The sequence below is a fragment of the Mauremys mutica genome, chromosome 18, assembly GCF_020497125.1.
Source record: "Mauremys mutica isolate MM-2020 ecotype Southern chromosome 18, ASM2049712v1, whole genome shotgun sequence".
NCBI classification, from domain to species: domain Eukaryota; kingdom Metazoa; phylum Chordata; order Testudines; family Geoemydidae; genus Mauremys; species Mauremys mutica.
Genome location: NC_059089.1, coordinates 17,577,068 through 17,602,880, shown reverse-complemented (window position 1 = coordinate 17,602,880; position 25,813 = coordinate 17,577,068). Strand labels below are relative to the sequence as shown.

At 53.2% G+C, this 25,813-nt stretch overlaps 2 protein-coding genes across 12 annotated transcripts in view; one reads left to right on the top strand and one right to left on the bottom strand.

Annotated features, from left to right (window-relative positions):
• Positions 1–11,040: 11,040 nt before the first annotated feature.
• On the top strand, positions 11,041–23,296 carry ASB6 (ankyrin repeat and SOCS box containing 6). Of its 5 annotated transcripts, none has more exons than XM_044992423.1 (7): positions 11,041–11,155; positions 13,881–14,067; positions 15,385–15,566; positions 17,432–17,538; positions 17,993–18,101; positions 18,970–19,056; positions 20,208–23,296. In XM_044992423.1, the coding sequence occupies exons 2-7, from the start codon at positions 13,955–13,957 to the stop codon at positions 20,882–20,884; spliced, it is 1,275 nt and encodes a 424-aa protein (XP_044848358.1). In that variant the 5' UTR covers positions 11,041–11,155; positions 13,881–13,954; the 3' UTR covers positions 20,885–23,296. The 5 variants fall into 5 exon arrangements, with proteins under 5 accessions (XP_044848358.1, XP_044848359.1, XP_044848361.1 ...); XM_044992424.1 differs by lacking the exon at positions 11,041–11,155 and adding an exon at positions 11,309–11,372; XM_044992426.1 differs by lacking the exon at positions 11,041–11,155 and adding an exon at positions 11,452–11,850 and having other exon boundaries at positions 15,391–15,566.
• Positions 23,297–23,371: 75 nt separating this feature from the next.
• The window catches only part of NTMT1 (N-terminal Xaa-Pro-Lys N-methyltransferase 1), a 147,857-nt gene continuing 145,415 nt past the window's right edge, over positions 23,372–25,813 (bottom strand). For all 7 annotated transcript variants that reach the window (XM_044992430.1, XM_044992429.1, XM_044992434.1 and 4 more), the window contains one exon: positions 23,372–25,785. In XM_044992430.1, the coding sequence (XP_044848365.1) occupies positions 25,529–25,785 (257 nt within the window). In that variant the 3' untranslated portion in view covers positions 23,372–25,528. The remainder of the gene's footprint in view (positions 25,786–25,813) is intronic.

The following is a 25,813-nucleotide window of genomic DNA, read 5'->3' as shown; positions in this document are numbered from 1 at the left end:
GGCCACGCTTTACACTGCAAAAATAATAATTCCCTCCCTTCACTAAAAATGCCCATTTTCATATGTCTGACCCCTTTTGCGGCCTGATTCTGCTGACTAAGCATGTTTAGGCATAGTGAGCTCTCGACAGCTGGATGTCAAAGGAGGGGTGCTAGGTTTTTGGGCAGGCGGCTTTTCCTCAACGCTGTTTGTCTGAACTTATCTTCCTCTTGCATAGATTGGTGTAAATCAGGAGTAACGCCACTGACGTCAACAGACAGATGGTGGTATGGGTTGTTGTCCCCATTAGCAGATGAGCAAGGACTACAGGTGGATAGGAGAGAGAATGCTGGAGGGTTGCAGAGAGCTGAGAAGAAATCTAAACTGTGTGTGTGTGTGGCGGGGGGGCATTATACTAAGAAAGCGAGAGAGAGAGAGAGAGAGAGAGGCTTAGCTGTGAGGCTGAGTGGCGTGCAGTGCAAATCTAGTCGGAAAGGAAATCTATTGTGAGGGAGGCAGGACATAGAGGGTTGGCAAAGGAGGTGGTTCTATCTATCTCTATCTGCCTCATTATGAATGGTATTTCTTTATTCACTGATCCATTCCTATTTCTCCTGCCATCTCCTTAATTTCCAGAAGGTGCAATTCCCTGGGAATTTAGATCCTCTCCCTGTATCTTTTAGGTTACCCAACACACCCACACACACAGCTTGATTTAGCTACTTGTCCGCATTGTTACAAAGTGCCCTGTTCCATGCTGTTGTTAAAGATTTTCTCCCAGATTTCTTATTCCCTCTATTTCTGTCTCTCTCTCTCTCTTTCTTTCTGTGCCAGGAATTCTGGTCCCAGATGAACCAATGCTCCGTGGCTCTGCTATTTCCCGTTTTCCCCCCCACCCTTCAGCAGCGAGATGGGAAAAGACTGAACTAAAAAGAAAAAAAAGAAAGAAAAAAATCAAAGCTGCACATATTGGATCCAGATGTGCTCCCTTGTATACAGCCCTCTCCAGCAATTTAATTAAATTCCCCCAGACAGCCAGGAGGGTTTCTTAATGATCAAATTTCCCTGGCTCTCCTCCTAAAATGCCCTCTCTCTCTCTCTCCCTTGCTCTGTCTCCCTGATGGATAGCCAACTGCATTCTTCCTGCAATCAGCCCAGCCAAAGAGATCTGGAAAGGGGGCAGCTCCCACCTCTGTTATTCTAGCAGGGCACAGAATGCTTGTGGCTGGCGGTGGCCAGCGAAGCTTTTATTCACAAGGCAAATCGCTGCTTGTTTCCCATAAAAATGCACTTCTTCCAGCTCTGGAATCTGGAGTCACTTCCCCACCGGGAAGTCTTGGCTTGCAGGGTTTGGAGCTGGATACCTAGAGTGGGAGAGATTTGAAGGGGGATGTTCTACACATGGATACTTTGGCGCCCTTCTCCTCATTGGGATGAGGGACAATAAAGAGGCATTCACCTATGCCTTGGGAGTCATACATATTCATTAATAAGGCGAGGCTTGACCCATTGGGTCCCTCTGGCCATTACGCCGCCTGAGGCTGTTTTTGATCTGCCTTTGGCACCGAGCATGGACCCCCCTAAACTAATTTCTGACCGGCCGGGGCTATTCCGAGGTGGGGGAGGGCCCGCCTGGCCGGCTCCGCAGACTGCTATTGCACTGCACCGTGCCCGTGGCATGTCACGGCTCAGGGCTATAAATGGCCATGATGGGGCAAAGGCCTGAGACCTTTAAATATGGTTAGTGAGAAACTCTGCTAGGCTGACAGGGCCATTTCTGCAGCTGGCTCTGCTTGTCTTAGCGCCAGCAATGGACCTTTGATGGGAGAAAAAAAGATTTAGCTACGTTCCTGGAGGATCGGTCCAGCAATAGCTATTAGCCAGGGATGCAACCCCATGCCCTGGGTGTAGGGTGACCAGACAGCAAATGTGAAAAATCAGGATGGGGGTGGGGGGGTAATAGGAGCCTATATAAGAAAAAGACTCAAAAAACAGGCCTATCCCTATAAAATCGGGCCATCTGGTCACCCTACCTGATTGCCAGAAGCTGGGACTGGATGACAGGAGATGAATCAATTGCCCTGTTCTGTTCATTCCCTCTGAAGCATCTGGCACTGGCCACTGTCGGCAGACAGGATACGGGCCTAGATGGGCCATTGGTCTGACCCAGTCTGGCCGTTCTAATGGTCTTATGAGAAAGGGCTGATAACCCTGTTCATCGGGTACCACCCCTACCCCAGAAAGGTGGTGGAGCTTGTGAGAGCCAGGCCTGACTGATGATGCTAATACCTCATGCTTCTCTAGCGCTGCCTTTCACCTGAGTACTCGCGAGCGACAGATGGGGAAACAGTGACCTAAGAGGGGTTCTGTGACTTGCACATGGTGGCACAGCAAGTCAGTGGCAGACCTGGAACTACAGTCCTGAAACCCAGCCTCACTGCTCTAACCAGTAGCCCACACTGCAGAGGCAGGCAGCAAGTGCTTGCGCCTGCTCCCATGAATGGCAATGGCAAAATGGCCAGTGACTTCGATGGGCTGGCTCAAACCCCAAGGGGTGGATGCGTCCCCAGGTAGCATGGGGATAGCCCCAGTCTCTAGCATCAGGGCGGTAGAAATGCAGTAGGAGGAATTATTCTCAGTGTCACAACATATCTCATTAACACGCACAGGCTTTGAGCTCTTTCTAAGCCCCTTAATAGGTGAAGAGGAAAAATGTGGTAACCCCGTACAAACATTTAATGTGTTCTCCTTGCATGGGACTATAAGACACGTTCATTTCCCCCACCCAGAGTGGTGCATGTAGGAAACCGCAGTGCCTGGTGCTGCCACCCAACGCCCCTCCTCCCCCGCCCCCAGTGCACTAATGTCTGCAAAGTGCTTGGCGCTCCCCTTCTGAGGCGCGAACTATTGTAACCGTGTCACTGTGCAGCAACGACCCCCCACGAGCCTGAGGCGCTGCTGCTTGCCAGCCCCAGCGGAGATGGAAGCCCCTGGTAGCCCACTGCCACAACTGACTAGGCACCCTCAGGGACCAGCCCCCTGAGTCATGTAGGGGATGGGGTGTCCTGTGGTGTCATTAAACCATGATTTGGTGCCTGCCGTAACTCAGCCAGAGATTAGGGCAGAGGTGGGCAAACTATGGCCCGCGGGATCGTCCTGCCCGGCCCTTGAGCTCCTGGCCAGGGAGGCTAGCCCCCTGCCCCTCCCCCACTGTTCCCCTCCCCCGCAGCCTCAGCTCGCCGTACCACCAGGGCTCTGGGCGGCGGGGCTGCGAGCTCCTGCTGGGCAGTGCGGTGGCGTGGCTGGCTCCGGCCAGGCGGCATGGCTGCCAGTCCTGCTGCTCTGAGTGGCATCGTAAGGGGGCGGGGAGCGGGGGAGGGGGTGGATAAGGGGCAAGGGGTCCCGGGGCAGTCAGGGGACAGGGAGCGGTTGGATGGGGTGGAGGTTCTGGGGTGGGGGCGGTCAGGGGATGGGGAACAGGGAGGGTTGGCTATGCGTGGGAATCCCAGCAGTCCTGTCAGGGGGTGGGGGTGTGGATAGGGGTCGGGGCAGTCAGGGGACAGTGAGCAGAGGGGGTTGGATAGGGCGTGGGGTCCCGGGGGGGCAGTTAGGGGCAGGTGGTCCCGGGAGGGGGCGGTCAGGGGACAAGGAGCAGGGGGGGTTGGATGGGTCAGGGTATCTGAGGGGGGTCATCAGCGGGTGGGAAGTGGGAGGGGGGGCAGATAGGGGGCGGGATCCAGGCTTTTTGGGGAGGCACAGCCTTCCCTACGCAGCCCTCTGTACAGTTTCAGAACCCCAATGTGGCCCTCAGGACAAAACATTTGCCCACCCCTTGGGCTAGGCGGTCTAGATCAGGAGTGGGTGAGCAGCTGTGGCCCGCGATGTGCAGCACGTCAGAGAAGATGATCGTGATGGGCCCTTCTGCCCTTAGAGTCAATGGGGCAAAGCCCATTGTAGGCAACAGGAGCCTTTCCTGAGCCAGAGCCCACTGAAGCCAATGCTTTGGGCAGGCCCTTTGCTGGCCCACAGGTTCCGTGCCAGACTCAGGCCCCAGGAGCCAGTGCTCTGGGGAGGACAGGAACAATTGTGAGCCGGGTGGGGCGTGAACTGGGGCAGGTGGTTCTTTATGGACCTCGCCACAGCCTTCCTGTATGCCCTTAGCATCTCAGTTCCCCATCTGTAACATGCCCTGCCTGTGAGCTTGTGGGGTGCGCAGATACTACAGCAAGGCAGACATGCTAAGTACCATAAATAACTCACTCAAGGCTTCATGCCCTGCAGCACCAGGGTTTGGGGACAGGGCACTCAATGGGTGGGAGATGTAAGGCTCGGCATAGTGGTAGCTTCCATTTCTTCCTCGCCTTCAGAGGCTTGTGTGCTGTGCCCTGATGGGGGACAACGGATCAGCGACATTGGACAAAAGTGCTCCCTGAACACCTATGCACACCTGGCCCTCTTGGTCTAGCTTGGCTGGCAGCACTGCTATGAACTGAATTCGTAGGGTCCCCTGTGTCCTGCTGGGGGGGTTAAAGTGCCCCCACACAGCTGCCCCTCTGCTCCAGTTTAAAACAGCTGGGGAGGGTGGGGCTTGGATTGCATAGGACTGGCCCTGGGCTACGTCCCGTTCATCGCCAGTCAAATCTGCTTCTGTTTGTACAGCGCCTGGCACATTGGCGGTGGGCGGGGGGGCTCATCCACAACTGGGGGTCCTGGGTGCTAGGCTACTAAACCTAACTATGCTGGGCTGTAGGAGCTGAGTTCAGAGCACCCGTCTAGGCCCCGGGGAGAGCTGTCTGCCCGCCGGTAACTCTCACCACGGTTGGCATTTATGCCCCTCCCCCGATTTCTTGCAGGGGGGGGGGGGTCAGCAGGGAAGCCAAGAATTGGCTGTGGCGTCTGGTCTCCCGTCTCAGCACTAGAGGGGGACAGGCACCGCCAGGGCTGGGCTGAGGCGCACAGCAGGGGGCAGCGTGAGGGAACGGGTCATTACCCATAGCAGGTGAACTGGAGGCTGCGCCACAGAAGATAAGAGTCTACTACTGCTGTGAGCAAACAGCATGAAACCATGGGTTAAAAGGGTAGCGGCGCATGGTTTTAGCCCTGGCGGTCACAAGTTCAAACCCCACTGGTCGCTCAAGTAAGAGGCTGGGGGGAGAGGATCCCAGGCAAGTGCTATAACCCTCACCCTTTTGCTCTGCCTCCTACAGGAGACGGAAAGAGGGGGAAGGAGGTGGGAGCATTTTGTGACTACATGTCAGAAAAACGCCAGATTATTTGGGCTGCATGCCTTCTCTGCCCCCCCCAGCCCCCCCCCCCCCAGGAACGCAACTGTGTGTTGAAATTTGGATTCATTCCATTAAGAAAAAAACCAAACCCATCACCAGCCCTGCCTCCCTTATTGTTAACTTCCCAACGATCCAAATGCCTGGAAATGCCAATAGCATCGTTAAAAGCAAATCAAAACCCCGGGCTAACCCCACCCTCCCCCTCCAGCCCACCCAGCGATGTTCAAACCCCGTCAGCCTTGGGAGAGGGGCAGGGGCGATGTTGGCCGTAGGCTCACTGGCTTCGTTTGGCTGGAGAGCTTGGGCTCAGGAAGTCGTCTCCCAGGGCTGCAACGCAAGAGGGGAGCAGGCTAGGGCCTGCTGCAGATGGAGGAGAAAGCTAGCAGCAGCCTTGCAAGCACACACGCAGCTGAGCTCTTCCCTGCAGAAAGTCCTGTTAGTCTGGGCCAGGCACATAAGCAAGGTAACAGACCTGGTGCTGGGCCCTGCAGGTGTGAGTGGGCACTGGACGGGGGGAGGGTTTTTTGGGGGAGACGGTAGGTAGTATTTCAGGGAGGCAACCGTCCCGCCTCGCTGGGATTTCAGTGCCCTGGGACGATGCTATTTTTGGATTTCTGCAGCATCTTGACACTCCCTTGGGATGAAAGTGTTTTGCAGATTGTGCCGCTGATTCTCAGCCGCCCTGCACTTTTTGTAGCCATTTACACCAGTGCAAAGTGCATGGCTATAAAGCTCCTAGGCTGTTGGGTTAGGCCAGTTGGACTCTTTACTCGTCTCTGAGTACCTTGCTGGGCTGCATCTCCCAGTGGCTCCAAAATGTATTTCTCTGCCTCGATTCTGCTCCTAAAGGAGCAGTCAGCTCCCGGGCAGTGAGGAAAGGTCCCGGGGAGGGCTCTGACCAAATCCTTCCTCCAGCAGCTCAGTATATGGGGAAATTAAAGTAGCAAAAGGAAGAAAGCAAGTGAGATGAGATGACCACAATGGAGCCATCAGGATCTGTGGACCAAAGAAAGGCTGGCGGAACAGCAACATGAAAGCAGACCAGAGACGGGACCGTAGCTGGAAGCTGTGTCTGACGAACTCCGTTGGAAATAGAGCTGTAACCGATCAGCTCTGCCAACATATTTTCCCCCGTTTGCATCCCCAGCTTCCAGGTGCTAGGCCTCAGGTCTGACAGGTCTGGCTGCCTAAGAGCCTGGAGAGTTTTCCCAGGAAAACTCTGATGAAAGATTGAGTGAGTTTCACACCCGTTCCAGGGCAGGACTAGTGGCAAGGGAGTGTGCCCCTTCCCCAAATTACAAACTGTTGATTAATTGGTGACAGAGAGGAGGCCAGGCTGTGGCTTACTGGCTTGGCCTCACAGCCTTCTGACTGCAGGGTTCTGACCTACCCATCAAGGTGGGGCAGTTGTCAGGGTTCATTTTCTCCCTAGGGGGCTAGCAAACACCCAGCTGTGATGCCCACAGCCCTTTCCAACCAAGGCGCGAGTAAACATTTCAAAGTGCTGGCATGCTCATGGGGCGCGAGTGGAAAGGCAGACGCGAGGCAAGACTGGGATATGCTGGCTGCACGTGAGTGGCACCTTGCCGGTGTTCATTTTGCACGGCCAACAAGGAGACCATGGCAAACATCTAACAGCCGGCCTGAGTACAGGTGTAGGAGCTGGGAACGGCTCAGCCTCTCAGCTGACTTGGGGTCTTTGCTAAAACTTAAAGGCCTGAGGCTCCTCTCACTTTCACTCATTTAGCCTTGGTGAAAAGCCCTGGATTTTTGTGGCTTTATCCCTTGTCTGCATGAGAGGACGAGCAGGTTCTTCGCGCTCGCAAGCCCAAGCTCTGTCCCGCTAAGCAATGACTCTGTCTTGGCGCCTACACAGTGCAGTGAAGGGCACTGGAGAAGACCCTTGGTAGGGCATTTGTTCCTGCCGTACGGTGCAGGAATTGCTGCGCCCTACCCCAGGATCGGCTTCACAGACTCTCCATTCCCCCCTGCTCCTCTCCACCGCGGCCTCCCTCCGTCCGCTCCCCGCAGAGATGGCTTCAGCACTCGGCGCGCTGTCTCCTCAGAGCTGCCCTGCTTGAGGCCACAAACTCACTTTTCATCCCCTACTCAGACTCACTCCTGCGCACATAGCGTGCATGGGCCGCGGCGCGGGCTGGGAACCAGGCACGGCTGTTTCCAGCTGCAGGTCAGAGTCACGGCCCCGAGGAATCGCAGGGCCCTGGGTGCCTCCGTCCCATCACGAGTATGGCCATAGCTCAGAAAACACAAAGGACACCCACCCCCATCACTATTACCCCAGCCCCCCACTGTGATCATGACCTTAAGAAACACAGGCACTCCCCCAGCGTTATACAGCCCTGGGAAAGCCAGCCTGCAAACCAAACTGCACCCTGCAGCGATTCGAGAGCCCAGCAGGCTGATACAACGTCCCGGGCGAAAGACCATGGGGTGGGCGGGTGAGGGAGGAGAGGAATACTCATAAAGCGGGCCGAAGCTAGGAGACACGGGGTAGTAACTAGAGACTGCTGGCGCTGGGTAGCAAACGAGGCATTTTTTTATTAACAGAAAGGTTAAAAGGCAGATTAATTTCTAAAGCCAGGAGCCTGATATTTGAACCTGCGGGGGTATCAAACGTCGTTGAGTGGCAGTTATCAAAGGGAAGTCCCACGTCCTCCGTTTCAAAATTAGGACAGCACCAGTGCAGCGAGGACGAGGCCCCTGGTCGTGGTGACGAGTCATTGGCCTTGCCACTGTTAAAAAATCTTTTGCTTCAGCAGTGTCTGGCATGACGGGCTCAGGCCCTACAATGATGCAGGCCCTGGAAGGACCTAGATTGTCCCTCTGACTAAAGCGTGTGACTAACGGCCTCTTCGGTTTGCTGGCCATTCGGGGCAGGGGGTGGTGGTGGTTTTGGATTGAATGAAAAACAACTTTTTAAATTTTTGGGGGGTGAATTGAAAAGTAAAAAAAAAATTGTTTCAGTTAAAATATTTCGGGTTGAGTTTTGAGCATCATAAAACATTTTATTTTTTTAAATGTAAAATTAAAGGATAGTTTGAAACAAAAAGGTCATTTTCAATTGGGAAATCTAAAGGTTTTGATCGTTGGACTGTTGGGGCGGGGGCCTAGTAAGGTTGTTTGTTTGTTTTTTAACCAAAACAGTTCAGTGGAAATGACACCAATTTGCAAAATGCTCCAGTGTCAGTGACTCTGCACTGGCGGGGAGGCCCAGCTCTACCTCTGAATCTTTGGTGTTTCTCCCCTAGGCCTGCATGTGCCATGCCACATGGCCTGTACTTCTGCTGATGCTGCTACAAGGCAGAGGGTGACAGGATTAACATGGGCAAAGGGCTACACTGGGGCAAAAGCAGGTCCGTATCGTTGGGTTCAGCGGCCCCAGAGCAGAGAGCACGATGCGCTATAGCGAGATGTGGCAGAAGCCAGCTGGGTAGAATTTCAATCAATCATATTGCTGTTTATTTTAAGCATTTTTGTCTCTGTTTAGCTATATAAATTTTCACACCGGCATGAAATTATGGGGCTCAGACAATGACAATAATTACTGAATGACAGTAAACGCGCTGTGATTCAAAAAGTTAAAGCGTTGTACGTGCAAATTGTGAACATCAGAGCAAAATGGACAAAGTGACAAAAAATCCTTAAATCCTTAAGAAGGTGTCAAGCTGCTTTTTTCTTACTTTGCCTAGCTGTGACGTTTGATTAGCGATGGACATATTTTTTGGCTGGTTTGTGTGCAATCAAAGGTTACTGATTAAAAGCGAACCCTTCCTAGCCTACCCTTACCTCACAAGAGACAGTCTTCAAGGACTGAATGAGAAGCTGCAGCTTCTGTGAGGGCCACTTGGCGGGTGCTACAAGGGACAGGATGTAATTACAAGCGTTTTTCCCTACTTACAAGTGGGGCAAGCAAGGCTGAGAGCCTGAGTGAAATTCTGGCCCCATTGAAAGCAATGGCAAAAGGCCCATTGACATCAGTGGGGTCAGCCTTTCACCTGATAAGATTTGTTCCGTGACAGACGGGGCCAGTGTCAAAGACGGGATTAGAAAGCAGGGCTCAGCCTCTTTTGCTTAGACCAGGGCTCTCTCCATGTAAAATAAAAGGGGTTTTTGCAAAACCTTATATCAGCAGAAATGGAGAAAAAAATCATGGAAAACAATTTTTAAAATGTGACTAATCTTTTGGGTTTTGTAAAGCCAAGTGGTGCTATTGTCCTAGCCCTGGAGAACCCAAAAGAGCTATTGACCATAAGCAAAGAGGAAAATGACCTGCCTATTTTCACTGGCCAACTGAGTGAGTTGTAAGAACTAAATAAGCAGTAATGTAGTTTGGTTTATGGTTGTTGCAGTTGCAATAACTTAAGTAGTTTTAGCATCTTATTAAATCTTGGGTATTTCCGAGGCAGCTATCACCAAGGTTTCTAAGTGCCACATAGCTTATGTGAAGTATGTGTTTATTTCAAATGGTTGCTCTCCAGGAGCACCTCACGAACAACAAATCTTGTTTCATGACTCGCCCAAGGAGACAAGCAGGCATACAATCAAACCCCTGTGTTTTTCAGAGGCCGCTGAAGCCGAAACCTTCCTGCACCATCAGCCGGTGCTTAGGGCACGAAAAGGTGCTACCATCCCTGTCTCGCCTGGGTTGCTGCTGGCATGTCCTCTATGCTGTTAAGTCCCATAAATTACAGCTTATGGGGGGGGTCACTGGGCCACATGCGTCTTCCCACCATGTCAAGGTGCAGGCCCCAGGGAAGCTTTCAGAAGCCTAGACGAGCAATATGATATAGGACACTTTGAATGGGCTTTTTTCAAAGGCCAGCACTGAACGCAATACCAGGCACCATTTCAGGGTTTTTCCCATTGGCAAGGGCTTCCTTAGATACGGCAAAAATATCAGTCACGCCATGTGGACCTGCATTTCAAGGAAACCAGGACATGAACTATGCAGGACAAAGTGTATTGCTAAGATCGAGCACCCCACAATGTTCTATTGATGGGATCAAACCATAGATGGCACAAAAATAATCAAACATTTGTATCACAGCATATGAGACTTTGTGTGCCGTTTGTTACTGAGCTATAGACAGTGCAGCCTCTATGGCCATGACATAATAATGGGCCAGCCAGCAGCAGATAAGGTCCATACTTAGACCAAAAGCTGAGTAATCACTTTAGGCTGGCTCTGTTAATGGGACAGAGCACCTGAGCCATTTGTCTGGAGCTGTGATCCCAAAAGGTGAAAAAAAATGTATGTTTAAACTGCAGTGCCTGGCCCTGAAGCACAGCTCACATACTGACAGCATTTCTTTTTTTACGCATTAGCCCTTTGCAAGCCAAGCTGGCCCTGTTAGGGACTTTAAACGCTGGTTAACAGCAGGTGGGCGCGTTTGGGTTATCAGCCCACAGACAAGGTGCACGCTCACGCTGAGTGCCATGCTTGGGGCGGGGGGCTGAACTGTGTCCCAAAGGGTTGTCGCTACATTTGCAAACCTTGCACGTGAACCCCGACCAACTTTGAGGATGGGCATCTGCAAGCCTGGCCCTGGCCCTGGCCCACCGCTGATGGCCTTGAGACTTTGGGGGGGGGGGGTGACATGCCCAGCCCCCGAGCTACAGTAGCTGGGGGGGAGGGGGGGCAAGGTGCCTTCAGTGACGAAGGAGCCCCTGCAAAGCACATGCTCTGCGCCCAGCCCAGGTTGCAACGTGCACGTGTCGGCTGGTTCCCCTTCCCCTGCAGGCTGCTGCCCTCTGCTGAGCCAGCCCCCTGCAGCACCCCCCTGCGGCCGCTAGAGGGACCCTTAGCTGCAGCCCGTGGGGCAGCGGTTTCCGTTTCCTGTGCGCTGCCCGGCGGCAGGGGCCCCGTGCAGGTAGGAGCGCGCGGCCCGGGCCCAGGCTGCAGCAGGGAGCGCGGCGCGGGGGAGGCGCGGGGGCACCAGCGGAGCCTGGGGGAGGCTGACGGGCCCCGGGTACTAAGGGGGAAGTGGGGACTGGGTGCTGGGGAAGGGCGGGGGGGCGGTTCTCAGGCGCTACTTTGGGCTTAGGCAGGAATCGTGGCTCTCTCTGGTGCAGCGGGTGCAATAGCAGGTGTGCAATGGCAGGCAGGGGTGTGTGCAGAGCACTGTGCAACGACAGGGGTGTGTGCGTGCGTGCAAGTGTGCAAATGACGTGTGGGTGCAGCAGCGTGCAATGGTAGGCAGGTGTATGTGCACAGCACTGCAGTGGCAGGGGTGTGTGCGCAAGTGTGCAGATCGTGTGTGTAGGTGCAGCAGTGTGCAATGGCAGACGTGTGTGTGTGTGCTGTTGCTGACTGCAGGGTCTGGTACTTAGCTTGACTAGCTTTGTGCCATGATGGTCACATCCCCTATTGCAATGCCTGGTAGTTGCACGGTGGCAGGTGCTGTTGGTGGCCATGAGCACTGAATAAAGGCAAGCTGCTGCTTTCAGTGAGAGATCCCCCAGAGAGCCACCCTGCCTCCGCAAGGAAGCGCACACCCCTACAGATGGCAAGTGGTCATTGAGTCACCTGGCCCGTACCCTGGGACCCACTGTGTGAGGACTCCTGGTGTGTATGATCCGGTCGAGCTGCTTGGGAAGCATACATATGCGTGTGTGCATGCATGTAAACAACGTTGCTTGTTTATAGTATATTTGTGAAATTTCCCAGCCAGCTGGGTGCTCTTGTGCTGTGCATGGTCCTGTTTCAAGTGGAGGGAGGTGTTACCTGCTTGATTCCACTCTTACAAATTCCTCATTTGCATCAGGTGAATTAAGCACCGTGTGACTGCTGTGGTAACCTTGTGGTATCTTGATGTTCTTGTTATTCCGCAGGTGGTGGTATTTATTTATTGTGGTAGCAACCAGCAGCTCTAGTCAGGATCAGGGCCCCAGGGGGCCAGGCCTTGCACAGCCACACACACAAAAGACAGTCCCTACCCTAAAGAACTTACAGTATTACACCCCAATCCTCCAAAGCTTTATGCCTGTGCTTAACTCTATGCACTGTGAATAGTCAATGGAATTACTTGCAATGCTTAAAGTTAAGCATAGACCTAGGTCTTAGTAGGGTCAGGGCCATAGCAGTAGAAGAGTCAGAAATTAAATCTATGTTGAAAGCAACACGCAGTCAGGCTAAAATCATGTTTTGGAGAAACAGAGCGAGAGTTCCTGCCTCTGGTTACTAATGACACTTAAAATGATTGAAACTGAAAAAAAATCTAATTTACTTCTATCTCTGGTTTTGGTTATTTTTACATTTTGTATTTGGACAATGAAAATAGACCAGTGGCTTTAATGTTTTGGTTCTTCTGCATTAACCCAGGAAACAATGCAGGGAATGTTTTTTAATTTTAAAAAATTGTTTGAATGTAAAGGGGCATGACCTAGATAGGGGCCAAATTTTTAAAATGTGTAAGGAGTGGGGGAAGCCCTCCAGCTTTTCTAAAAATCTAAGACCAACATGGTTTGTACAAATTAAAAGGGAAAAAATCCAGTGAAAACAGTTGCTTCTAAACAAAGATACTTCTCTGCAGAGATTCCAACTCTCCCCCATAGAGAAGCTGAAAGTGAAATTGACTAAATGGTAGAGGTGACTTTATTGATTCCCATTGTCTACACTGGGAGAAATGCAAAAAGTAAACAAAGGAACTAAATAGTGCTGACTTAAATCCAATCCTTACAATCCTTTCATTTTAAAAAATCTTACTCTGTTTAGGTTTTTATATCATGCTCATCACTACGAAATGAGAGCACCTAATGTGTTACTAGTAACACAGCAAAAAGTGTTTTGTTTGCAACATTATCATCTTTTAAGTTCAGTGTAGTTAATGGTTTTTAAAACACCTATGGAATGTTTCTGTTTATAGCCAGTGTTGAGAACACTTCTTAAAAAAACAGAACCAAGGCTCCCTGATCATTGTTTCTAACTATTCTATTGATTAAAATTAGGCCACAGCTAAACTAGGAAATATTGTTGGGTTTTAAAACATATTAATCAATGTGTTTTAACTAATACAAATTTTAAACAGGGCTTTGGTCCTAGTGTAGACAGGACAACTTGTGTTTAAAAACATTACCTGGTCATGATTAACCCTCAACTCCCCTTATTTATCCTAGGCTACCCTTAGTGAGACCTTCTCAGTAGTTTTGTGTGAATAAAAGATTTTTCAGTTCACTGGCAGTTTAAAAAAAAATGTTTTGGGTCAAACTGAAGACTTTTTTTCAGCAAATTGAAAAGTAAAATAAATTTGTTTCAGGTCAAACAAATCATTTTGTTTTGACAAAACTGAAACATTGTTTTGATCATTTAAAAACATTTTTGATTGTTTTGAATAAAATTAAAGGATACTTTGAAACAAAAAATTGTTTCAAACTGAAAAATTGAAACATTTTGAAAATATTGAAACAAAAGTATTTTGATTTTTTTCCAGAATTGTTTAATTTTTTTTCCAATCCAAAACAATCGGATGAAACCAACACAAATTCGCTAAATGTTTTGGTGTCACCGAATCATCATTTTTTGCCCAGCTCTGTATCTGATGCTCTCCTTCCAGAAACCTGTAACTGATCTGTGTTTGAACATCTGACTGATTTCAGGGAGAAAAGAAGAATCCATCTCTTGGGCTTGAGACAAACGGATATTCTGGATGATCTTTGAATAGAAGAGCACAATGCCTTTCTTGCACGGCTTCCGCAGGATCATTTTTGAGTATCAGCCATTGGTAGATGAGATCTTGGGATGTTTGGGGATACAGGATCCTGAAAAGCAGGAAACTCTAGAGAGGTAACAAATTTCAAGCCTTTACTCTGTGACTTAGTGCTTTTTTTTTCCCCCTTAAGTAACTGAATGAAGGATTAAATAAGTGATTGTGGGTTACTACTCTAAGCTTATCTCCACAGAAGTTCCTCTGAATAGCTGTGTTGTATCTAATTAACACTCTAAATTGTTGTTGTTTGTATTACAGTAGCATGTGGAGGTCATACCTGAAATCAGGGCCCCATTGCTGTATAGGCATGTTGTAAGAGGCGGTCTTTGCCCCAATGAGTTTACAGTTTAAATAGACAAGACATACAGAAAGTGGACGAGGCAGCAGAGAGGTGAAATGACTTGCCCAAGGTCACCTGGCAGGTCCAGTGGCAGAGCTGAGACAAGAACCCAAATGTCCTAAGGCCCAGTGCAGTGGGCCAGCTGGTGTGCTATCCCTGAATCACTGACTGTACCATCAGAGGCCTTCGCTGTAGGAAAGCTGGATGCTGATGTTGGATGGATGTGGGTGCCAAGAAGATTTGGGGAGCCCTTTAATAGAAAGGAGCCAATTGTTTACACAGGGATTAAAAGGCAGATTACCGTGTTCCCCAAAACCTGCAGAGGGGGGGTGGTTTAACCCTTTAGAGAGACCTTCCCTGTTAGTCTGTTGACCTGGAGCGAACTCGTGCAATAGGAACTAAGTCAGGCAGCTGACACTTAATTCGGAGCAAGTAAAACCTCCCCCGGTGGTCAGACCCTAACTGGGAGCAGCAGCGAAAGCAGGCGCAGTGCACCAAGGGGGCGGCTGGCTCCCGCAACACGAGACTAGAGCGATAGGAGGGCAGGACACCTGCAGAGACCTTTATTGGCCCAGAGTCGGGTGCCCAAATCCCATCGGAAGTCAAAATACCTTGGGCACCTCGATCGCAGCTGAGGTCCTTGCACGGCTAGTGAGAAGGGAGAGTCATCTAGCAGTTGCAGCGCAGGTCTGAGAGGTTGGTGAGCGGGGCCGTGTTCTTAGCACGCCCTCAGACGTGCCATGTGCTTACCGGCAAGTCCCTCGTGCTGTCTGTGCCTCCATGATTTTTTTTTTTTTTTCCTCCTCTGCAAAGTGGAGTTGAGACTTTGCTATGGTAGGAAAGTACTTTGAGATCCTCTGAGGAAAGGTGCTGTCTCAGGGCCTGATCCAAATGCTGGTGGGCGTCTCTGTGTTGGTTTCAGTCACTGTGGATCAGGCCCTACGTGCAGGTAATAGCAGTGTCCATGTTAGGCCTCCCTCATGCCCTTTGCCACCCCACATCCCAGGAGAAATGCGGGGAGCTCTAACCATGGGCCACTTTCCTGTGTCTCAAGCCCCAGCTGCCTAGTTGAAGACAGCGGCAAATTCTTGGTCCTCAACAAGCTGTTGGAGAGAGAGACCCAGTCCCCATTCTACCAAGAAGGCGTGAGCTACTCCTTGCTGAAGGTAGCGGAACTCGGGCTGGTGCCTGCAGCTGAAATCCTCCTGCAGAACGGGGCCAATCTTGTCTTTGAAGGTAAATCTGGGGGAGATGATGCGTTCTAAGGACATCCCTGTTCCTGACGCAAACAGGCTCCGCAGGCGGCAGAGAGGGAGGGAAGGGTCGTTTGTGGGCTGGCCGGCGGACTGGAGCCACGACGCAGCGTCCGGGATCTGAATCGAGGTCCCAAGCCCTGCCCCTGCCTCACTGGGCTGGTCATTCCCGAGTTAACCTGTCGGAGGCGTGGAGCAGTGTTAGATGTGTTATGAGTTTTGGAAGAAGCCAACGCCCAACTCCCTTCCATCAGAGGGAAGATCAGTGAGCTGGGTGGGATCATAGGATATTCCACTTTCCCCTCCAAACCCCCGTCAGTGGGTAATAAAATTGGTCCTTCGCTATCTGGCTCCTAAGACCTTCCATGCCCCTTTCCCTCACAATGGATTGATTTTTTTTTTCCCCCCTGAACACTTCAGCCAGGGAGAGGAAGCTGCGTTGCCTTTTTTTTTTAATCATCAGTGTTAATGAAAATGCAATTGCTGGCACTGGGCCTGGTCTCTCCCACCGTTCCTTGGTGCTTTCCTCTGAGCCAACTTAGAAATGTGTTGTGCTAATGGTCTGGGCATCGCAGGAAGTCAGTTAGTGCCTTTCGGTTTAAATCATAGGTAGGAACGTGCTGGCTTCCCAGGGCGCAAGCACCAGTGTGGTTCCGGGGAAACAGAGGCAAATGTTAGGCCGGAATCTGACGACACCACTTTGATTTTACCAGCTCGTGGGGCAGGCGATGGGCTAGTGCCGTGGTTTGTCTGGCAGCCTCTGTAGCACAGAGGACGCTGCAGGGGGGACTGCGTGGCTCAGGGGTGAGTAATGGGCTCTGTGGCCACCTCAGCTTTAGGTTGCCAGTTCAAATCCGCCAACACTGCCAGCAAGCTGTTACCGCCTGGTGGCTGCTTGTGTGAGATGAGCACGGTGGGGGTTCCAGCCAGTTCAGTGGCCACATCAGACACCCGTGTTGCCAGTCCCAGCAGCGAGCACGAGGATGCGAGTCCCCAGGATTAAACCACCCCTTCAGCTCAGGCTTGAGGCATGCTGGCTGGTCTGGGCTGACTAGCTTGTCCTAAGCGTGGGCTGTGGATGGCTAGCGAACACCAGGCGCCAGGGCTGGACGTCCGGCCTCGCTCAGCAACGCTCCTTGCATTAGCCGCGCGCGTTAGCACATGGCCTGTTCAGCAGGGTGAAGGGTTTAAAAAGCTGCAGAAACCAACCTTGACTCTTCTGTTCAGCCCGTGGCCAGAGAAACCCTCCCTCCCGGCAGTGGCTGGGCTTTTGTGACATCACATCCGGAAGGCTGGCTGTGCTCCCGCGGGGTGGCCAGGTTTTAACAGCTGGCCCCGTGATCTGGGGAACATCCAGCTGTTGGGAAGGGGGTGGGGATGGGAGAATTGGGCCATGAATTGCTTCCCTTGCAGGCCCAGCCGCACCGGGGTAGCAGTGACAAGCAGTGAGTCTCTTGTCCATCCATTCACCCCTCCCCCTGGCTGCCAGGGAGGTGGTTGGGGCCTGCCTGTGGGTCGCGGGGCTGCAGCCTGCCAGAAAGGGGCTGGGATGGAGCTGGCTCTTCTGATCCAGGCTTAGGGCCAGCTTGTTCATCGTCCTAGAGACGAGACCCGCACAACAGCAGAGCCTGGGCAGCCAATTGCTTAGCTTCAGCCCAGCCCGCCCTGTAATTCCTCCAAGCCCAGCAGGATCCCAGCCCCTTCCCACGCTCTCAGCCCCATCTGGGAGCTGGACTCTCTGAACCCAGCTGCTTTGGGTTATGCTGCCTGAGCGGGGACTGTTTCAGATTTTTTGGAGGGCGTCTTTAGTCCTGGAACTCCCTGACTTGTCGTTCGGTCTGGCCCTAGATCCCGTCACCTATTACACTGCTCTGCACATTGCTGTTCTCCGAAACCAGCCGGACATGGTGGAGCTGCTAGTGCGCCGCGGGGCGGACATTAACCGGAGAGATCGGGTATGCAAAGCACCCACCTTAGACGCAGGGTTAAAGGATCTGACCTCTCCTAGGTTTATGGTACTGATAACGCCTCCTGGGAGACCTGGGCCTGTGAATTCCTTTGCAGAGAGGGATCCAGAGTGATGCCTGCTTAGCTTATCTCCCTTTATCTTAACGTCTTGGGGGGCTGGGGTCCAGGTGGAGCATTGCATGCTGGGACTCGTAGTTTGCACAGGCTGCACTTCAGTAATGAGGCCTGGCTGCAGTCAGTCCTTTGCATGCCCTGCCCCCTAGCGCTAGCGCTAATGGGGGGAACCCCCGCTGCTCCCTTCTGGCCATACTAGCCCTGCTTTTCTGACTGTGGAACCCTTTCGTGCGGCAGCGATCATTCCGTGTGATCAGCCTCCACAGCAAAGTGCTAAAGCGGAAGATCATTGGCTTTTTCGCGTCGTTGTCGTCTTCCTCCCCACAGATTCATGAGAGCAGCCCCCTGGACCTCGCCAGTGAGGAGCCCGAACGGCTGCCATGTTTGCAGCGTCTCCTGGAACTCGGTGCCGATGTCAACGCAGCTGACAAAAATGGTCTGTGCCCCTTTCCATCATACACAAAGAGTTAATCCCCCCCCCCCCCCCCACTCGTGGTGCACTTGATTCCCACCCAGAAAGCAACCGTTGGTATGTGTAGCAAACAGAATGGGCAGAGTGTGGTCTAGTTAGAGCAGGGGACGGGGAGGCAGGACCCCTGGGTTCTTTTGCGGAGGCTGTTAAATTTGGTTCTGGATTTCTGAATCGCCCAGTGCTCAGCCCGTTTTAGAAGTCGGAACCACCTGTGGAAATCCAGATCCGGGTTAAGACCTTCAAACCCTACTGGCGTTCAGGGGCATTGGCATCTCTAGGACAGACAAGACAGGCAGGGATTTAAGCACATTCGAACATGGTGGGTCTCAGCCATGCCCTAGCAGTGCTCAGCCTACCTGGCATTGCCAGTCTCTGGCGCCTTCTGGCTAGCACGCTTCATTCCTGCCCACCCCCGTCTGTGCTAGTGCCACTCACGCTGTAACATGCTTGGAGTTGCCCTGCAGTGCTCAGGGGCTAATGGAAGAGTCACAATGTCTGGTGCTCCCTCTGCTGACTCTAAAGCAGTATTGCGCCAACACGCACTAGCCCCAGGTTGGGTTGCCAACCCTCCCAGTTTCTCCCGGAAGCAGAGGGTGGGGGAGAGTGAGCAATGGAGGGAAGGGGCGGGGCAAGGATGTTTAGGTTTGTGTGATTAGACAGTTGGCAACCCTATCCCCAAGGCTGTGTGCGCTCCCGCTGCTGCATCCTCGTGCAGTTTGACTAGCTCCCTAAGGGGGTTCCCCTCCATACTGTCATGGTTTGTGGACAGGGGCAGCCCCGACAGGGACCCTTCCTAGAAGTCACCCTGATGTAATGCTCCTCTTCTCCACAGGAAAGACAGCTCTGCTGCATGCCTTGGCCAGCAGCGATGGAGTTCAGATCCACAACACCGAAAACATCCGGCTCCTGTTGGAAGGAGGTGAGGGCAGCCCAGCAGCTGTCGGCTCATTGCCCTGTAAAGACCGAGCGCGCTTTCGGGCAGGGCCCGTCTGTTCTGTGCTTGTACAGCACCTAGCACCATGGTTCCTAGGTGCTACCACAATGCAAACATTTGGCACTGGTCTTTCTTCCCTGCAATAGTCCAAACAGGAGCTTTGTCTCTCCTGATTCACCTGCCCCCAAGTGCAGTAACTCACAGCTTCACCCTTCTGGTTGGTGTCTGATAGTCCTAAAAGCTCATGCTTCAGGGCTTCAGCCTGCAGGGGTCAGGAAGAGATAGCCCTTCCCACCCTATTCTGGAGTTTGGTTGGTCTCCTCCCTCTGAAGCATGAGGGACGATCACGGCTGGAGATAGGACATTCGATGAGGAGGGCCAGGGCTTTCAGGTGGCACCAGGCATTCTCTCTCTCTGAGGTGCTTGGCTGGCTGGTTCTTGCTCCTGTGCTCTGGGTCTTAACTGATCACCATGTGGGATCAGCCGGGAGGGGATTTTCCCCTAGGTCAGGCTGGCAATGCCCATGGGTTTTTTTGCCTTCCTCTGCAGCGTGGGGTATGGGTTGCTTGCCAAGATCAGCTGGGTATATCTTGCTTAATCAGTTCTTCTACAGGGGCCTGGCATTGGTGCACATCAGTCTCCCACACCCTCTGCCTGCAAAATCATAATATTGGTCTAACGTCAGTGGTTGGGTTTAGCATGCGGTCCTGGGGCCTGTGATATACAGGTCAGACCAGATCATTTCATGGTGCCATCTGACCTTACACTCGATGACAGCTGCACTCTTCTTAAGCCTATTTGTCACCGTCTGGATGAAACCCTTGTATTGGCCACACTGTGAACCCTCGGTGGAGACTGTTTTAACTGGTCGCACAGGTTGGTGCAGAGAGATGCTGTCCCTCCAGGTGAAACAGTCACAGTTGCTACGGTGTGCTCCATCAACTCCCTAAGTGGCAGGCAGAGGAGGGCTGGAGATGAGTGACAATGATCAGTGGCTTGGGGTGCAGTTCAGAGGAGAGGTACCATGTGCTGACACACATACCTGCACCTGCGCTTCGGGGTCAGCCCCCCGTTCTAGGGAGTCTGCGTCCATTGCGGCATCTGACCATGGCTCCCCCTTTTGTCTCTGGCTTCAGGAGCAGACGTGAAGGCCACCACGAAAGATGGTGACACCGTCTTCACCTGCATCATCTTCCTGCTAGGTGAGACGGTGGGCGGGGACAAAGAGGAGGCGCGAATGATCAACCGCTTCTGCTTCCGGGTCACCCAGCTGCTGATGGCCCATGGTGCTGACCCCAGCGAGTGCCCAGCCCACGAGTCCCTCACGCACATCTGCCTCAAGAGCTTCAAGCTCCACTTCCCGCTCCTGCGCTTCCTGCTAGAGTCGGGGGCCTCCTACAACTGCTCCTTCCACGGCCCCTCGTGCTGGTCAGGCTTTCACATAGTCTTTGAGAGGCTGTGCTCCCATCTCAGCAGCTCGGAAGACGACAGCTTCTCCGCTGACCACCTGCAGAAAGCAGAAACTGTCCTAGAGCTCATGGTGGCCAGCTCGCAGATCCCCAAACTGCCCAGCAACTTTGACATCAACTCCACCAGCTGCAGGTTCCAAGGGGAGAAGATCAAGGCCCTCTTCTACTCCCTGAAGCAGTTGCAGCACTCACCGCAGGCCCTGAAACATCTCTGCAGGGTATACATCCGGCAGCGCCTCAAACCGTGGCCAGTGGATGTGAAGATCAAGGCACTTCCTCTTCCCGACAGGCTAAAGTGGTATCTCCTCATAGACCACGGCAACACTGGTGAGGAGGACATCTGAGCCAGGCAGGGCGCAGACCTGGAATCCTCACTCCAATCCCTCCCCAAACACTCCGGTGACTTGGTTTCCCCACCCGGAAGAGCAAGAGGTTCCTTATGGTCCAGCCAGTGCTTTGTTTGATCACGCTGTCCACAAATACTGCTGCAGGGCCTGTGCATTTAGGCGCCGCATGGGCCTGGCTTCTCGGGGAAGGGACACCCTCAGCAGCACGTTACCTGAATCCCACTGAAGTGTGATTTGGGGTGGGAGGGTAGAGGGATAAGTGGATTGGGCTGATGATCTGGACTTTGTGCCTTTACGAGCGATGAGTGTTGGCAGGAAGGCTGCTTCGCACGGACGTACAGGAAACGCCTGCCTGGAGTTGGGTGGGATCATGAGCCCGGTCTGAGGAGCAGAAACCAGAGTAGAGACTCAGGTGATGCTCCCCCTAGGTTGCCCAACTGCATGTGCCATGTTGTTTGAATAAGGCCGAGGAACAACCATTCCCCCTCTCCCTCATGCGCCCACCAGTCTCCGGCCGCGCACTGAACGCGGGAATGGCTGAAGCGGTGTCTTAGACAAATGGCTGCTTCTAACTCTGCCGCCTCTGGGGAGTGCGGCCTGTGGCGGGAAGAAGCCTCGGGCTGCTAAGAGAAAATGTTCAGCGAGCACCTCCCCCTCCTGTCTCCTCGGGAAGCTAGCAGGTTTCCCCTCAGGCCAGGCCCAAGCGCAGGCGGTGATGGCCTTTCGCCACCCCCTCTGCGCAGAGTCTTGAGCGGCCTTGGCTCTCCCAACGCTTGGAAAGCAGGAGATGTGGCCCTTTGCAGCATGGACCACGTGCCAGAGGAGCAACTAAATTCACCCAGGATTTATGAGCCCCGGTTAACGTCAGCAGTCACACAACAGCCTGTACCACCTGCCAGGACTAAACAAAGAGCAGAGAGAGGTTAGCTTCTCTCTCTCTCTCTCTTTTCCCCAGGCATCTGCCAAGCACTTGGGCGAAGGCTGGTGTCCCTGTGAGCCGGGAGGGCTGTGAGCTCAGAGAAACATTTACAAATGAGAGGGAAGCGGCAGGGTGGGGCGCAGCACCTGAAGCTCTAGCTCAGGGCTTTGCAATCTGCTGATATTGCAAGTGGAGGGCGGCACCTTTTGCGGCCAGAGGAAATGATTGGCTTGTGAAACGAAGTGCTCAGGGGCTATTGGAGGAGATAGTAGGAACAGTGCTAACATGGGGCCTGGTTGTGGATTCCCAGGCCAGGCTGTCCTTTCAGCTTAGTCTAGTAGCAAGTTATTCCCATTTCCTCTCGTGTTGGGGTTTCTCCATGCTGCTGCCTGCACCACTCAGTGCCGTGGGTGGGGTGGACAAGTCTACACGAGCAGAGGAGCCACTAACCTTGTTTCCAGCCTGGGCTCCATTGACCCTCCCCCTGAGGCCATGTCTTGGGCTGGAGGTGCCTCCTCCTGGAGGGTGCGCACCTTGGCCAGAGGAGCACTCAAGGCCCTGGTGGCAAAGGGTGGGGCTCTCGTTTTCTTCGGTTTGTGCCCTGCTAAACTCTAGGTGTGATCTCAGCCTGGGGCTGCAGAGACGAAAGGCCAAGTCACAGCACCATCCACTCAGGGCAGGTTTCCCTCCAGCGTGTTAACTACCCTAAGTGCCAAAGCCAAACAGCTGCTAGGCCAGTCTCACCCCTGGGAGAAAAAGCCAAGGCTCCAGTGAGGAAATGCCCTGTGATTCGCCTCCAATTACCAGCTAGGCATGAAGCGCCTTCACGCATCCAGGGCTAACATTGCAGCTGGGTACGACATGAGGCTCTTCCTCCCGGGCCATCACCTCCACCCATTTGTTAACACTCACAGCAGGGCAAGAACATGAAATTCACTCTCCTGCCAAAATCCATCCACCCGATGTCTCCCCCCATCCACCTCCACCCCAAACACTTCACAGGAGCAGCTGACAATCATATTGACAAATGGGTGTAAAATGAAACACTGTGCCAGTGTCTTGCTGAGCTCAAGCCATTAAACATGACCTATTGTCACAGAAAATGGATGCTTGTTTCCTTTGGGGTGGGGGTTCCCCAGGGGCTCAGCAGCTGGGCCCTACTTGTCCCTTAGGGGGATGAAGACTTAACAGCAGCACTCTTTAGTGGGGGGAGGCTGGTCGCCCAGCTGTCAGTAACCCTGATGGGCCAGGGCCCGTGGAATCATTCCCTATTTTCAATGAGAAATGGAACAAAGGAGGCAGCGATTGCCCGCACGCATCTTTGACCGTGGGACTAGGTGTAGGACTCGATTTTGAGCTTGATGAAATGAGGATAAAACTGGCATAACCCAACATGATGCCAGCTCCCAGGATTTACACTGCTAGCGGCAGTAGAGAGACACCAGATTTTCACTGGACTGTGACCAGAATCTGAAAAAGAAATCGGGCTCGGCTGTTTGTTCACAAGGCCGACAGAATGAAAACATCTCAGTTACCCAGAGCTAGGGGGAAAAAGAGCCTTCGCATTGTCAAAGCCTGGCCCTGACGCCAAGATTTTATTCGCGGTTCTGTGCTGGGCACTTGATCAAATCACTGAACTGCGTGCGAGGGATCGTTCCCTCCTCCCGGCCAGCGGGGGCCTGGCTGCTGGCAGCCCAGAAAGGGCTATGCAGAAAGAGGTGCTAGACAATACTTGAGAAGACACTCAAGCAGTGAAATCAGCTGCCACAGACTGTTACTCTGCCCCTACCCAAAACAGAGCAGCCGCTGGGCCTGCTCGCTCCCTCCTGGGAAATCAGCCCCCCTCTCTTAGCCCAAGAGGGGCACTGAAACAGGGGAGGGTGCCCCTGTGTAGCTTCATTCCTGCCAAAGTGCCACGCTTGCTCTCTACAACACAGGCCGACTCCGCAGCAGGTCCAAGGGGCTGGAGCCGCAGCTTGTTCCACGTTAAATGGTGGGGGGCTGGTTAAAGTACAGAAGCCAAGAACAAGCTGCCCAGGGCCGGCCGGGTTTGTCTGCACAGTGACGGAGCGCAGGGCGCAAATCGAAAGCTAGTGAGCGCCAGCGCCGCTTGCACTAAGTCACTGTGCAGACAAGCCCTTAACCTCCCCCTCCCCCAGTCAGCGTTTCCTTGTGGGCTGCTCACGCGCCGCGCGGTAACGGCTGGGGGTGGTTTGAGAGGCCTGACGCAGGCTCCCACTCGGAAGTGCTAGACCAGCCGTGCAAGGTGGCCTGCCCGCCTGGAGCAAGCGGGACACAGCCGTTCAGAGCCAGGCTGGAGCCCCTACCCTGGCCCGGGCTCTTTATTCTGCAGCGGGTGGCAGAGCATGGCTTGCTTGGAACAAGCTCATTCAGGAAGTGGCAAATACTTCCTAGCCTGTAATTCTACAACGGCCCCAGAGCCCCCGCCCCGTGTCAGCAGTGAGGGGCCAGCCTGCCCTCCCAACCCCCGCTCTGGGCGCGGGGCCAGGGCTGCATTTGGAGTCTCTGTCAATGGGTGGTTGGCTACAACATTATTTTAAAAATCCTTTAGGGTGAGAGATTTCCCTTCTCCTGGACAGGGAGGGAGGGACATGAGAGCACAACCCCAGCAAGCCGTGGGCAGCCTGACTCCCCCCTTCTGACTCAACTGTCCAACCGGTACAGCAGGCAAGCTGGTCCCGGCCGAGGTTGCGTATTAACCCAACTCTGCTGTGCCCCTGGGGAAGGGGGCACTGGCCTCCCACCCCCGCACAGATAAATATGGATTTAGTCAAATCTTGAAAAAGTTTTTGCTCTGAAAAACTTCGAGATTCCATGAAGACACTAACAATTTTGCTATTATTACTGATTTTGCGTGGAAGATATATGGCTGCCCAGCACCATTGTAATACCTCACGATAGCCCCAGAGCCTCTTTTCTTCCTCCCCTTGGGAAGATCTGCTCCATCCTGAGGAAATGGCACAGATTTTGGAGAGAGGCCAAACAAAATCACCCCTTTTTCATTACTGTAAGCGAGCCCCAACATCTACCCCTCTCTGCCTTTGCGACAGATTTCACGTCCCAGGAACCTACAACCTCCTGCCTCAGACTAGTTTCGGGAAGGCAGCAAGAAACGCCTAGCTGAACCGACCCCAGTTCAGGCACCCAGAGGAGAGGAGGGTTAGGAGCAGCGAAGTAGTGAGCTGGAGCAGGAGCCAGTGAGTTCTACCCCCTCATCTCCTGGCTCCCCTGCAGCCGGGAGAGCTGATGCTGCAGCCTCGTCCGCACGCCCTGAACCGAGCGGGGTTCAGGCCTAGCGCACGCAGCATCCTCTGGCGGCAGGCAAACAAACCGAGGCAGGGCAGCTGCAGGAGTTCTCACTCTGCCTCTCGTACCCCCATCTGGTGCAGCATCCTCTCTAGAGAGCCTCCAGCCTGGGTGGGGGGCGTGTTTAAGCAGAGTCTGTGTACAGAGGTGCAACAGCAGGAGAGTGTATTTGGCAGCTGTCTTTTCCTCACAAACAGCAGCAACGCAGAAGACCCGCCCCGATCTTTCCAGCCAGCCCCAGCAGAGTTATTCAGGACACCCCACCCCACCCTGAATTTTAACCATGAAGCGTCTGGACCACACGATAGGTGTCCTCTGGATCCCCCCAGAAGGGGCTGCTGGGCTGATCCTGGCACAGCAGTACCTCTTGGTAAACAGCCTCTCCCAGCCCGGGTTCATCTCATGGCAAACGTATAGACATGGTAGATTTCATCAGGGAAGTTCTCTTGCCTTTCTTCAGCCAGGAGGTTGAGGCCTGCGCGCCGGACGATCGTCCGCACTACGTCCAGGTCCCGGCACACGCTGCTGTCCACATCGTCCATGATGACTCCCTCCTGGGCCATGTTGTCCTTGATGACAATGATGCCATTGGGGCGCAGGCCAACCTTGCATCTCTTCAGGAAGTCAGACAGATGGTCGTCAGTCAGGTGTCCTGGCGAGGGGAGGAGCACACGAGCATT